A 14,741-nucleotide genomic window follows, 5' to 3' on the forward strand; every position below is an offset into this window, starting at 1 on the left:
TAGTTAATGTTCAATAATTATCAGTGACAATTAAAACATATGTCTCGTGATATAATACTTACGTAACCAATTGCATATTTTCGGAAGTTTCTTTCGAAAGAGTGTTTCCTCGAGAGATACCGTTTATTCAACATTAAACAGATATATTTACTTTATTAAAATCGATGCTTTATTTATATAAATAAAATATATTTGAACATATAATATTTGCTTCATAAACTGTAAAAGATCATAAGAATTTAATATATATAAAAAATATTATATTCTACTATTTTTAATATAAAAAATAAATCCCTGAGGACCGACGCTGGACCGACTTGTTTTTACATTGTATGCTCACGCGCGCCGTTTCTGAACTGAGAGTCAACCACAACCGGCGTAGCACTCACAACCTGTTAATTATTTGTGTAAACCACAAACGTGAGCTTTCAAAATGATCAATAAATAACGTCGTACTTATAAAGACGACAAAGGTCATAACGTTTTCCTTATTCGTCGGAATTCTTTGAAATGACAATTGTCGACGGTTTGTTACGTGAACATACACGTGTGACAGGTTTCTATAGCAAACACATTTGTTCTATTGCGTCTGAAACAGAATGCGGAACTTATTGACACTTTGTGTGCTAACCATTAATTATTCTCATTAAGCCATATGTGGATGTTATTCCGACATGTGCTACGCAAGCGACAAAACAGATCGTTCTTTTCATTGTCAATGATAAATAGATCATCATTCAACGGCAAGGCTATATAAATGCGGCTACTGCACTGCGACACAACATTGAGAGGAAGTATAAGTGACGCAACATGAAGCAACGAACAGTAATGTGCCTAATCGTGCTAATCGTGGCTTTCGCCATGATCCAGGAATCCGTAAGTTTTCGAATCTGATTGTTCGTTCGCGAGTTCTTGAAGAGTAACGTTTTAACTCTGTTTTCCCTGAAGGAACAATTGCTCTGGCATCATCGTCCTCGTTATTACGAATATAGGCGACGTGGATGTAGACGTGGAAGTACAACTACAACTACATCTACATCTACAACTACTACAACTACAACTTCAACGACACCATCGACAACAACTATGATGGGAGGCAGAAGAAGGCGCGAAATTACGGAAGCTCCTCCTGTCCTATCAGCCATGGCGTAATTGAAGCATGTAAACAAATCAAAACGTTATACTTCCCCAAAAGCGAATGTCAAAATGTTTGATGTTTTAGTAAACTATTAAACTAAAAAGATTATATTTAGAATCTCTTAAACAAAAAACAGTAATATATCCAATACACACACATAAACATATTAAATATTTAGTAATTATGTACTTTTTTTTGATTTTCGAAAGAACTCGCGTAAAAACGTTGAACGTAAAATGTTTGCGTAATCGAAACATTTTACGGATTTGTGTGATAACAATGTATTGGCTTATCATTAGAAACTGCATAAAATTTTATTATTGTTATTATTATTATTTACTTGACAAACAGTTAAAAAAAAAAAATATCGTTGCTATTCTGATTTTTGTTTTTTCAAACACACGTCGAGCAGATTAAAAGTATGAATAGAACTTCCTCGATTCTCTTTGTCGTGCGATTTCTCGTGGAAAACGTTAGATTCGCGATGATGACGTCTTCGGAATGCGGCGAAAAACGGTAAGATATGCCGAGAAAGCGACGAGTAAAAAAGTCGCTGGAGCGCGCATCTCGAGCGACGGCGACGGCGGCGGCGGCTTGCTCGCTAGGCTGGAATTTATTTTCCTACGAAGTGTCGTCACGGAGAGCCTCCAGCTGCTCGATGCGATATTCCACATGCGTTATGCACATATACGCGAACATTTCCATACATAAATTTCATAGAGGTGAAAGTATATGCTTCCACGGGTTGCATGTTGCCACTGATCGTGACAAAAGTTTCGAGATGTTAGCGCAAAGGAAATCTCATCGATTACTCTCTCGCGATTTCCCCACGGTCTCTTCTTCTCTCTTCTCTCCACTTTTTCTCTCTCTCTCTCTCTCTCTCTCTCTCTCTTTCTCGCGATCTTTCTTTGTAGTTTTGCACGATAACTTCTAAGTTGCGTAGAAAAATTATTGCAAAAGAATTACAAATGTGCACATAAAAACTTCCGGTAAATTTATTAGAAATCAGAATGATTTTTTATTTCATCGTGTTAAAACAATTACGAGACAACCGTCTCTTGGACTAGAAAAAAAAAAAAATATATATGCTTTTGTTACATGTAATACGGCTCTTTTTTAAAATCACCGATTTTATTTTCTTTTATAAACGACCGGTGCACAAAAGAAGCAAAAAAGTTTTAATACGGCAAAAGCCAGCAGCGTGGTCACGTCAGCTCGATGGTGTAACCTAATTTTCAACGATTAAATGCAACGAGCGCGATAATGCTTGTAAATTGAGCGAATTATGCCACCCGATGTAGCCTCGTCTGATTAACATGCACGTTACGCCGGATAATGCCGTTCGACCTGACATTTGCATTGGTACGCGTCGAACGGCCTGAGATTTTAGCACGTGGGTCTTGAACGGATAGGGAGAGAAACAGAGAGCAAAGACAGAGAGACATGGAACAAAATAAATTGCTTGATGTTTGAGACAACAAGTATTTATTTTAATATAATATATATATTTTGATATAATAATTATTCTTCCCGAATACGTACAAGATTATTTAGATTTTTTTGATAGCAAATAACAAGTAAGGTAAAAATGTTCTGCAACGAAATAAAATCTATATATTTCACATATAGATTTTCAATTCAGTACCTCTATTTCATTTATTTATTGCGATGGTTTATGTACCGGCTTTTATCCGGTGTGACGTACGGGATCTTTCGAGAGAGAGTGATGGAAGTAGCGACGGAAACATTTTTTGACGTCGACAGATTGTTAGTTCACGTGTTCGCCCTGTTACCAATTTCCTGTGCGTTACCGGCTATACAGAGATTCCCGGCCAGGTGAAATCACGGCTACCGTCTGCTTTACGGGGCAACGAGAAAAGAAACCGACCCCCCCTCCCCCCATCCAAGCAGCGTAGAAACTTCTGCTTGCGACAGCTACAGCTTTTCGTTCTTCCGCTTCATTCGAGCCGTGTTCCCGAGTCTCTCCCTCCCTCTCTCTCTCTCACTCTCTTCCTCTCGTCACCAGCGCGATACAGTTAGAATTTTTGTGTGTGATATATTTTTACTGTTGCGTATCGAATGCAAAGAGAGAGAGAGAGTGAGAGACAGAGTGAGAGACAGCATCGCATCCAACTTCTTCGTTTTGGCTCACAAGTGCGAATCCTCGAAACGCGTGGGATGGAAAGGATAGGGGTAAGAGGAGAGAGAGAGAGAGAGAGAGAGAACGCGCGGTGGGATCGAGCTGTGGAAGCACCGATTCGAGAGGATGGTTAGAGTGGGCGAGGAGGGATGGCGCGGATCGCAGAGGTCGGACACCACGTAAATTGCATACCCGATTGCGGTCTACTGAAGAGTGGCGCCCTCCACCACGCCATTCTCCACCACCATCCGCATCCCCCGCGTCCCCCCGGTCCACTCTTCAGAACCCCGGAGCCGCGCGACCCCAAACTGGATCTAACAAGCCAGCGACCGCAGGCTAGGTTCGGCTTGCAACAGGGTCGCCACCTCTAGGGACCGCCGACGGCTACAGCCAGTGAACTGTCCCTTGTGTGTCCTGACTGCAAACCCTCTCTCGGTGAAAATCTTCGTACCACCCGCCCACTCGTCCTAACAAGCCCGCTTATGTCCACTCGTAAACTGCCACGGTGCGCACAAGAAACGCGTTTTCCTCCGCGATATACTCCGTCGGATGCCACGCAGTTTCGAGGATCGATAAAGGATAACGTCAAGTGGGATAAGGATCTTTTTCGGAGAAAAAGACGAAAGTCCACACACATTCTTCGAACTTCGAATATTACTGCACATGTTGCGAATGTGGATTTTCTTAATGAACTCTGTTGTAATTATTATTATTATTACGGCAATGTCGGAACGTCAGAACGATATCGCACGGAGAGATTCACGTTGTTACAATGAGGATGTATAACGAGAGCCCGGGTGGCGTCGGCGTAATGATGTTGTCGCAGCGTCACACTGCGTTAGACAGAAGGCAACACCACCCGCTGATTCGAAGAATGCGATCAGCTCCGCGTGAAACTAACTAGGGACTTCTTAGCGGACGCGCGGAGCAAAAGGAATAATAGCCGCGTATAATAGGCGTCGCGCGCGTTTAGGACAAATGAAATTCTCAGCCAAAGTCAAATAAACTCCGGGAACGAGTAATTACGCGAAACGATTTGCTTGCCGCGCGAATGAGCTTTGTTAAGACATTTATTATTCTCGCTTGTTACTGTCAAAACCAATGGCACAAATTTTCGACACACATCTCTTTGTGTCACGTGGTTTTGTGCGTTCGCTACAAAAACATATTAAAAATTATTCGTATTTTTTTTTTTTTTTTTAAGTCACAAATTCTTCTCTAGCCAAACGCACTTTTCGCTTCTCCGCAACAGTTGAGAAGTTTTTTGCAATTCAATTTATCTAATGTATTCTATTGCATTTTGTGTGTGTGTGTGTGTGTGTTGCCATATCAGATAAGAATAATGTCGCAAACTTTAAACGACACTATTAATGTAAAACCGTAAGGTTTCTCTCAATGATTTTTTGAATAGCTTTTGGCACTTCAGAACGTTTTGCCGTTTCGCAATAGAAAAGAAACCTGGTGCTTGAATAAAGCATAGCGCGAGCGAGCCATTTCGCTGCCCCTCCGAGAACTTTTGATGGCGTCATTAGAAAACTTTCAACAACGGGCTGTATCAGCCCGAATATATATATATATTCGGGGAGAGGGGGGGGGAGGTTACTTTTATATCGGAGATAAAGCCGATAATATACACCTTGCAAATGCTAATATAACTCGAAAGTCTACTCGAAAAATAAATCTAGACAAATATCATACGTTCGTAGAGCGCTGTAAGAGCGAGGCTCTCAGCTCCTTAAGATGCGACGCGAACAAACTTGAGAACCAACACACGCTCTTTCCCCGAATAAATCCGCTCCGAGTCCTAAGCCCAGTTCGATGGCAATCGCAGACATCTATCCAGATGAAACACTGGCAACCGACGCGGGGATAGTCATCTACTGCGGTACTTTACCCCGTGCGGGGTGGTTGTGAGTTTCGGATCTCGAAGAAGGAGTCTCTCTCTCTCTCTCTCTCTCTCTCTCGCTCTCTTTCTCTATCTGCGAAGACGGGAGCTACGCGCCGGTAACGTCGGCGATAGGAAGGAGGAAGCTCTGAGAAGGAGGTGAGAGTTTGTGCTCGGAGGTAAGAGGCTGAAGAGCCCATCTGGCTTCCAATCAGAGCGTTGCCACCAGCACATGTGTTCACGGCACGTTGGAGGTGGCGGCTCAATCAACGAGGGTGCATCCCTCTCCAGCTTTCCTTCGTCACCCCTCACTCTGGCAACTTTATATCACATAATCGAGCCTTGAAGCCGCCGCTCCATACCTCGTTTACTCCTACCCTCTCCCCCCCCGTCCGTTCAGCTCTCTCGTTTTCTCGCTCCTTCGACTCCTCTCTCTCTCTCTCTCTCTCTCTCTCTCTCTCTCTTTTCCGTCGTCTTTCACTCGTCTTTCTTTTTCCGTGTTTCTTTCGACGAGGCCTCGTCCTTTTCGCCCTTCAGGAGCTCGAGCTCTTCGACTCATTCGCCCTTCGACTCTCGCGTTTCCGCGTTTACGAGTTTTCATCCCTCTTCTCTTCCTTCCGTCGATCCTTCCTTCGCCTTCGTGGCCCTTCGTCGCACTCTCGATCCTTCTCTCGTCTACTCTAACGCGCATCAACGACAGTACCTAACGGCGGCGCTAACGGTGGGATAAGTAATTGCACGCGTCGCGGCGCGGGGAGGGGGAGGGGGAGGAAAATGCATCGCCCGTTGCGAGAGAAACGGCGTGGTAACGGTGAAAAGTAATCACCTGCCGAGACTTGGGTACAGGCTGTACCTGCAACGACGGGGGAGCACTACGAGGGAGCTGCGCGTTTATCGACCGGAGGAGGGATCCGACCGGAGGATCCGCCGGCGATTAGCTCCTCGAGAACGAGAGCCGTAGAGGAGAGCGAGGACTATAAATTGCAATAGTGGAAACGTCTTAGAAGGGAGTAGTCTTACGCAATTATTGCGCTCGCAAAGTTTACATTCTCACATTCTTACGTCTCCCTCGTCTCGCTTTCTCGGTATCTAACAAATTCGCGGCCTATTGTCGGCGTAACTGGATGCTAAAAGTGAGAAATAGAAGGCTTAATAGCGAAACGCGTCTTTCTAACGAGAACCCAATGTATTTGGCGTACGAAAATTTCCCGTTTATACGGTATATAATTGTTGTAAATTTAATACACGTCTCTCTCGTATATGAAAAATATATATAAAAATAAAACTAAATAACTAATGAGAAAGATAAATTACACGCACGCGAATTTAAACGAGAAAATGCAAATGCGGTTACTTTTTACGTAATTTGTTTTAAAAATTATAGAATTTTGATTTAAATGTTGTATAGCGCGCGTACACACTCTGTCTCTTCTCCATAAAAATTTCCCGCTTAAAAAAAAAAAAAAAGAAAACAAAAAAAAGAACGGAAATACATTTTTATTTACCAGTTTATCTGAATACTCGTAGTTTATGCAACAGAGTATCATATAAAATGCGAGGATCCTCGCGCGTTGCGCATCGTTTTGCAAAGCCCGCATATATATACATGCGACGCATAACGTCTGCGCTCACTCAGTGACATGAGAGACGCGAATTCATGCGCAATATGTATTTCTAAGGCGATTTGGCTCGGACGTTCTCTCTTTTTTGAAGAACCGTTTTTAAGTAAATTGGGTCCTCTTTTCTCATGCGGAGATGATATACGATACGTCTGGATTGAATTCAAACGGACCCACTCGTGCGCCATGCTAATTTGCTCTCTCTCTCTCTCTCTCCGCTACGAGACGCGCGCGCTTTCACTTAAAGTGTATCTTCTCTTTGCTGTAGAAGACGTTGTTTATTGTTACAGACGAAAACCATCCGTTTTCGTCTGTAACACGTTTTCGAAAACATATTCTTGTTGTTCGATCGTCGAGTAACACGAGTAATTTTCGCTTGTACAAATATAGTGTAAAATATGATTTTAAGACAGTGATATATATACGATACAGGTGAACGCACAAGGTGCGATTACCTTAGCGGGAAATATACAGAATTACGTAAAACACGCTAATGTAATTTAACAATCCGCTAACTGAATTATGCTCGCGTCAAAATCGCACCGATAAGTCTCCACCGAACGGTACAAGAGAGAGATTAAAGTCTCGGTGTGTTCTAATCAATTCACGCCTCTCATATGTAGGGATATCGGTGTTATTCACGGGCGCGTTTCATGGAAATGCAAATGATTCCGGGTTGCGTGTTTACCTTTGTAATGTCCCGTTAGACCACACCGCGCGCTGCGGGCGTCGCGCCGATTTTGCATTACACAACCGCGGTTAAAAGGACGACGTTATTTCTCCGAATGCGTATAGCACACAACACTCGCGGGAAAGAAGATAACAATGAAAGGAAAGAAATACAACGCGGGACTCGCTCCGAGGCTCGTTCCGTACAAAGAGCGAAAAGTGATCCGCGTCGTTCGAGATCAACGACTTCTACCGCGCGCGTGAAACCGGGCACTTTGTTCCGGGTGTCCGGATACCGATCTCTTGAATATTGCGCTCCGTGATTATTCGTCCGGCCTTTTGTGCGCCTTAGATAAGTGCGATAATAGAAGGATCTCTCGAGGGTGAATAATGTAATACGCGCGTTTGATCTATTGTGACACATTTTCTGGTTTCTATAGACTCGACGATTGGGCGCGCGACGGAGAATCTCGATTCTGTTTCTCCTCGCCACGTCACCAACTATCTAAATCCGACCTTTCGTTTTGCTTTGTTTCGCACTTTACGTATAAAATGCGGAAACAAAATACACATGTCCGGAATATTATTACTCTTCTCTCTTCTACTGTGTATACAAATCCAATTTGTTTGAAATGTCGCACGTAAGTGTCACTTCTTTTCTCTCTCTCTCTCGTTTAGAGATTATTTTAACACGGTGCACGAAGCATTAATCCGAACACGTAACGAATTACGTTGCAGATATAGTTTTTTTTTTTTTTTTTTTTTTTTAAACACACAGAAGCTTATACATACAATGATGTGATCCGCGGTTTTTGTACATGCTTAATAAATCGAACGGGGTAGTAAGAAACTCAATTCGCACACTGTCCGTTTGGCAATAAATCTCGCGACTTGTCAGAAAAATCGCTTTATCTTCCTCGGCGCGGGCTCTCTCACGTCGAATTAAGTGAGTGCAGTTTGTTTGCTCGTGTCGTCGGTATTTTAGGTGGATGGCGCGGAAGGGGAGAGAGCGGGCTGAAAAGCTGGCGGACGGTACCACGCCGGGTGGTGGACGTGGTACAGGGGGGAGCGAGCCGCCGTGCATGGACTCGCGAGATACGAGAAATAATGGCAGCACGGTATACGCACGCCGCTTGTACACACGAGGCCCCACATTCGCCGAGAGAAACTGACCGCTGAACAGTCCAACGGGGGGAGGAGAAATGGGGAGGAGAAATGGGGTGGCCTTGTCACCACTCCTGGCGGTAATAGCGCCGACAATAATCATTTATTGTTCCTCAATGGCGTCACACGCGTTGTGTGGCGAACGTCGGCTCGTGTTTCGAGAGAGTGGGGAAGCGATGCGGAGGAAAGGATAGAGAAAATAACAACTCTCTACATCCCCGACGGGAGAGATTTTTTTTTTTTTTCCGGCCTTACACAACTTTTTTCGACGCTTACTTACGTGTGAACGAAGATAGATAGGTGATGAAAAGGATCGCGAAAATAAAAGCGGCACAAGCAACCCTTTCGCTTAATATTCTTTTCGTCAGGAAAACGACCCATCATATCCGAGAGTTCCTCGAGATAGCGTCCGTCTGTGTTTCGACCTCTGTGTTTTTCTTTGATAAATAGCTTTTCCGTCAACCGACTATCGCGCTAAGTACATTCCCACACGTGAGAGACGTGCGCAGTTAAATAAGAAACATTTTACGTTATGCTTGTGGAAAAAATATCGTCAAAACTTTGCGTTTATTTTTTCAAGTTTTATACGAGAGAGAAAAAGAGAGAGAGAAAGAAACAAACATTTGATAACCGCATCGTATTCTTCGGTAACAATTTTTGTTTTCTCTTTTTTTCCATTGATTTGAAGAAAACACAGGATCAGAGAAACGTGCTTCTCAACACATCTTAAGCAATATATATATGTATTAATTCTCGGTCTACACAACACTGTCGCACGGAGTGACGGATTATTAATGCGACCGAGAAGCGAATGTGTGTGTACGCGTCTCCCCATAGAAGCAAATCTATGTGTGTATATGCATAGTGCATGGGCGATAAACACTCGATGAGCAAACGGTGTGTGCTCGACATTTGATTGGGCGAGCCGCGTAATGACGGGGTACTGTCATGCAAATCTTGTCAGTGCCCCGGCGCGCTTATGGCTGCTATTACGCCCGTAGGCATTCACTCATCATCTCTGTTTGACGACTGCAAATCGATGATTTGTGAATCCCAGAAACTTAGCGCGTCTTCGCGAGCCGTTATGGCGATGACTATGACGTTATGCGACGTCTGTGTGTAACGTCTGTGACAATATACACAACGTCGATTTATTATTACACATTTACACCGAGGAAAGAGATATAGACAATTCAAGACACAAAAGAAATATGGCTTTGCTTTTCTCTCAATTCGAATTTCGTTCAAATCGCGTTTTTCTCGCCGCGCTAACAGATATGTAATCCCGTGTAATTCTTACCATTGCTGGTGCAATTGCATCGCGGGGGCGAAACGAATTACCACGATTAAATGAATAACAATGGCTATTTCAATTCACGGTCGAGCAGCCTTCAACGATGCTTTTGTACCGCACGGTGGTGGTGCGTCGATTCGCTCTTTTTCATCTATTCCCGACGCGCGCGCGAGCTCGCGGATCGACAAAACTCACCCCTCCCCTCCCCGCCAGCCATCTAAAATACCGAACCATGTGGTGACCATGGCCGATGTCCAAAGTGGAGGATGGAAACGCGTTTATAATTTTTTTGTTTTTTTTTTTGTACAAGTACACACACGACGCCATCCTCACCGCCAGTCGGATAAAATTTATATTTGGCTCGGTGGGTTATCGTTGATTTATCGTGAGACCTAGTTTTCCACATTTCTCCGAACATTTTTTTTCGCATAACCATTTTTCCATCCTCCCGCATTTCGGAAAAAGGGAAGAGAAGGGAGGAAATAGCGACAAGTTATCGCCGCGTGAAAGCACATGCACGCCGGTGGTGATCGGTGGTTTTCGATATGTCATGAACAATAATGCGACTCGAGCGCCTCGTAAAGCTGCGACAGGAGTGACAGTGCCGCGCAATATTTAAAAAATCCAACAATCGCGTTGCGTGTAAATATTTTCTCTTGTGTGTGTGTGTGTGTGGATTTTTTTTTTTTTGTTACAAATGCCGGGTACGAACGAAGTAAATTAAACGATAATTCGACAAGCGTGTATGTATATAGTTGCCCGCTGCTACAGTTGTCGCGCGAGTTCCTTTCATTACGTCCTGAAAAAATAAATTCAACAAATTATTTCCCGAGTTAGTTTGTTTTTGCTCGAGGCTTAGCACAGATGTTGATTAGAGTATACACGTATTTCGAAACGTAGGTGAGTTTATTGGTATACCAGCGCGCATGCGTATCTGCAATAACAGGATCATGAGCTTATAGTCGGAGCTTAAGGGGGTTCGATCAATTATTGTTCGCCTCCTATCTACGTCATGCCGAACCGGAGCATCGGCCGACCCACAACAGGCACATTCTAAACGTGCACACTCACGCGTGTACTTTCTATTGTTACTCGCAACGCACAAGTTATCCGCACAACAATTTTCGGTGAAAGAGAAATTTCAATCGTTTCTTCGAAATATTCTAAAATCGACAATTTCTTCCACTGAGAAAATAATTTTTATTTTTTTTTTTACATTTAACTGACACGGGTAATATTTTTATTATTCTACTCGTATAATTCAACTCGTTGGAATTAAATTAAGCGGCACGCATACATTTTTTAATCTGAATTAACTAAATATTTTAACAATATTTTTATGCAAAATCCGTGTATAAATATTATTTATTATTCTTTCCACATAAAACACTCCGAATATATAAAAAAGCAATAATTAATTCTTTAATCAAATAGTGTATTAAAAATAAACTTTTTAAACGCGGATCGTATATCATTTTGTAATTTTCGTTTATATTGTCGTCGGGATGGCGGTTGTTCGATTTTTCGAGTAATTTGTGCGCATTATCGAAATACTCTTATTATTATGCAATACCGTAACGGTCGCGACAATAGCGCAGATTATCGCGTGTGAAACGTTCTATAGGAGAAGCGGGATCGGTTGGTTGACTATATCGTCACGGTTAGGCCGCTTATCTCGACGCTGTGGCATGCTAATCAACGAGGACTACTACGCCTACACGCTTGTATATAGGACAAACGCTGCGTTCCGCCAGTTATCTCGATTTGTCCAAATAATCCCGGAACAAATCGCCGTGGCAGCGATTAACTTCCGCTTCGTTTCTATTTCATGCAGTGCAGCGCCTGTCGGCGGCGCCCATTCGTTTCTGCTTCCTCCAGTTAGAGCGTTACAAGCGCGGTATCGATAGCAAAGCTGACGCGTATAAATTCACTCTTTCGAATGGATCACCGGCGATTCTATCGAAATCATTCCGCCCAGTAATTAATGTGTATATATATATATCCCTTTCTCTCTCTCTGTCTCTCTCTCTCTCTCTCCCTTTTCCCTTCCGTAATTGTCCCGTAATTGACTCCGCACGTTCGTACCTTCGATCGCGTAACTTTTTCCTACGTGCGTATAATTTCTGGCTCGCTTCAATAGATTCGATAAAATCTGATTTATCGAGACTGCATTGCGAACGATTTGCGATTTTGCTTCGGCTTGTACACGGTTACGGTTGAGATAAACGAGCGACATTTTCGCGACTTACGAAAATCTCGGCGACAATTTGTCTCTCGTTGGCGTTCGCGCTGATTACGCGTCAGTCATTTAGGAACGGGGAAAATAAACGAACGGGAAGAAATAAAAATCGCGAGAAGAAAGCGGAGCCTAAAAAACAGTTGTTGTTGCGAAAGTGTCCTTTACCGGCGCGTTTACTCCCGCGTCGCGAGAAGGCGAGCACGAGAGAGCGAAGGAGAGAGAAGCGCGAAGGAAAGGAATAATATCGTCCCGCTACGAGATCTCTCTCCTTCCGGTGAACTCCCTGGTGGCGTACCTCCCGCTGCTTTTCTCGAAACGAAGAGAAAATTGGAAGAGACTGGAGGCGACTGGTTCCAACCGGCGGCGGTGGCGGTGGCGGCGGCGGCGGCGGCGGTGGCGGCGGGATAGAAGAGACGCCTGCCCGTAGCCCAGGAAGAGATCTGCTCTCTCCCTGAAACGCGCGCGCTGTTCCTCGGGGACTCGCGAATGAAATTTCATTTCGGGAGCGCCGTAATCCCGGAATTGTTACTTGACTTCGTTCGCGGAACGAGAGCATGAAAGGGATCCCGTAGATTCGTGCTGTAATCGGTGAAACTCCCTTTCCCCTCTTCGTCTCTCTTTCTCCCTGTTTCACTCTCTCTTGCGCCCCGCGCTACTTACTCTTCTTTAACCGACACGAGACTCTCATTGTTTCGTGCCACCTGTGTTTGCAATTGGACTCGACTCGAATTCCAAAGGGATCGGCCACGGAGCCCCCACGATAAGACTTTGAAAGCGTCGGTCGTAACGAATAGGAGCGACGAGTAATTCGTGTGAATGTTTCAACGCGACGAGTGCGTAAAATTGTTCGATCTTCCAATTTGCCGATCGTCAAGAAATTTGCAGAAAACACGAACGTTGTTTATCGTGTCCCAAGACAATTGACATGTGTGTTGATATTTATTTATATTTATTGTATGGAACAAGTGCAACAAGTTAATATCGAGTCTGAGATCGGCAGGCACTTAATTGCGACGTAATTGTTAACTGTGTGAAAATTCATACAGTCGAGATATTCGGAAACTGTGACTTTTCTTGGTTTCTCACATTCCGTTTCTCGGTTAAACTCCGTTTCCTTATATCCTCATCACGGAACTATTCGAGCATTTGCTGTGATCTCACTTTGCTAACCTAATTTTCGGTAAGAGATTAATCGTATAATTCAACGAGTGAGAGACGTGCGGACGTCGCCGATGCGGGCCAAATGGTAGTCGGATTCGAGAGAATCGATTTCTCCATTGATGCGATCGAGAAAGAGAGAGAGAGAGAGAGAGAGAGAAAGGAGGAAACCTGAGAAGGAATAGATAGTAAGACGCATGAAACTTTAGAGATCGCGAATACCTCAAGGAACCTCAATTAATCATTCATATCGGCAATATGTGTGATATCGACTCAAATTACTTGAGGGCGACTTAATCCATTTATAACAGATTACGTCTCTGTGATTCATGCATTATCGGCATATAAGATAGAAAAAGAAAGATATTTGTGATAGCGCAACGTATAAATATCTTTTCAGAAGATTTATATTATATATAGATAAAGAATATTATATAAAATATATATTTATAATATTCTCTTTTTTTTAATATTAAACAGATGGTCGTCGTTTAGGTGGCAATTACCAGTCAGTGGTAGGACCAGAGGCTTTTGACCATCACTTTACAATAATAACGAAGTGACTTCAGTCACGTAGTTATAATAAATTGTAACAATAGTAGTCACACGTGAAAAGATCACGTACTTTTTCACACGTCAATAAATGACGCGATATTCAGAAATTTTCGGTGATTTTTTTTCGAAAAAAAAATAGAAAGAATATTAAAAATAGAAAAAAGTTCCAAGAAGAGATCGAAGATGCCTTGCTAAGTCATTCGTCATGTGATCGTGGATGTCACCGTAAATGTAGCAGAAAGAAAGAATTGTTAGTGCACGAGAAAAATGACACGTGCTGGATGAAAAGAGCGACCAAGAGAGGGTGAAAGAGAGAAAAAAAGATAAAGACTACGATTGCGGGCGGAATGAAGGAGAGAAAAGAAGAGAGAGAGAGAGAGAGAGAGAGAGAGAGAGTGCTCCAACGCGCGATTAGATGACTTGTCAACCTACGAGGAAATTGCGTTTTACAAACTTGTTTCGAGAAAAGAATTGGAGGGAATTGCGGAGACGGGCGGACGCGGGCTGGTCGTAGGCAGGTAAGGCAAAGGAGGTAAGAAAGGATGGCTCGAGCCACGCGTTAGGCGAGAGAAACCCGGGATGAGAGCGAGGGAAGAGAAAGGAGGAAAAAGAAGAGGAAGTCTCTTCCTTGCGCGTTAGGACCAAGTAGAGGAGTCTGAGCTCCGAGCAATGCAAAGTCGCTACTTCTGTCGCAGCTCTATCCCGCTTTCCTCTCCCTCAGCCGATTCCTCTTCCCTTCCGTCTCGTTTCTCCAGCTACTCCTCACAAAGAGAGACACAAATTGCCTTGGAACTTAGTTTCACAGGATATAAAAGACTTTCCGATTACGTTACCCGTATTCCCGTGATTGATCTGAGATGACGATTGCGAGAGCAACTCG

At 43.5% G+C, this 14,741-nt stretch overlaps 1 protein-coding gene across 1 annotated transcript; it reads left to right on the forward strand.

The window, feature by feature from the left end:
- The first annotated feature begins 766 nt into the window (after window positions 1-766).
- Window positions 767-1,514, forward strand: LOC109853814 (putative lipase atg15). Its single transcript, XM_020426275.1, has 2 exons — window positions 767-876; window positions 949-1,514. The coding sequence occupies exons 1-2, from the start codon at window positions 811-813 to the stop codon at window positions 1,150-1,152; spliced, it is 270 nt and encodes an 89-aa protein (XP_020281864.1). The 5' UTR covers window positions 767-810; the 3' UTR covers window positions 1,153-1,514.
- Window positions 1,515-14,741: the final 13,227 nt, after the last annotated feature.

Source organism: Pseudomyrmex gracilis, unplaced genomic scaffold (genome assembly GCF_002006095.1).
Source record: "Pseudomyrmex gracilis isolate BER0280 unplaced genomic scaffold, ASM200609v1 scaffold_55, whole genome shotgun sequence".
Lineage (NCBI taxonomy): Eukaryota > Metazoa > Arthropoda > Insecta > Hymenoptera > Formicidae > Pseudomyrmex > Pseudomyrmex gracilis.

Excerpts from the sequence above, each read along its gene's own strand:
- LOC109853814 (XM_020426275.1), top strand. The coding sequence starts at position 811 with ATGAAGCAACGAACAGTAATGTGCCTAATCGTGCTAATCGTGGCTTTC. Across the intron at positions 877-948 it reads TCGCCATGATCCAGGAATCC|GAACAATTGCTCTGGCATCA; the intron begins GTAAGTTTTCGA and ends TTTTCCCTGAAG.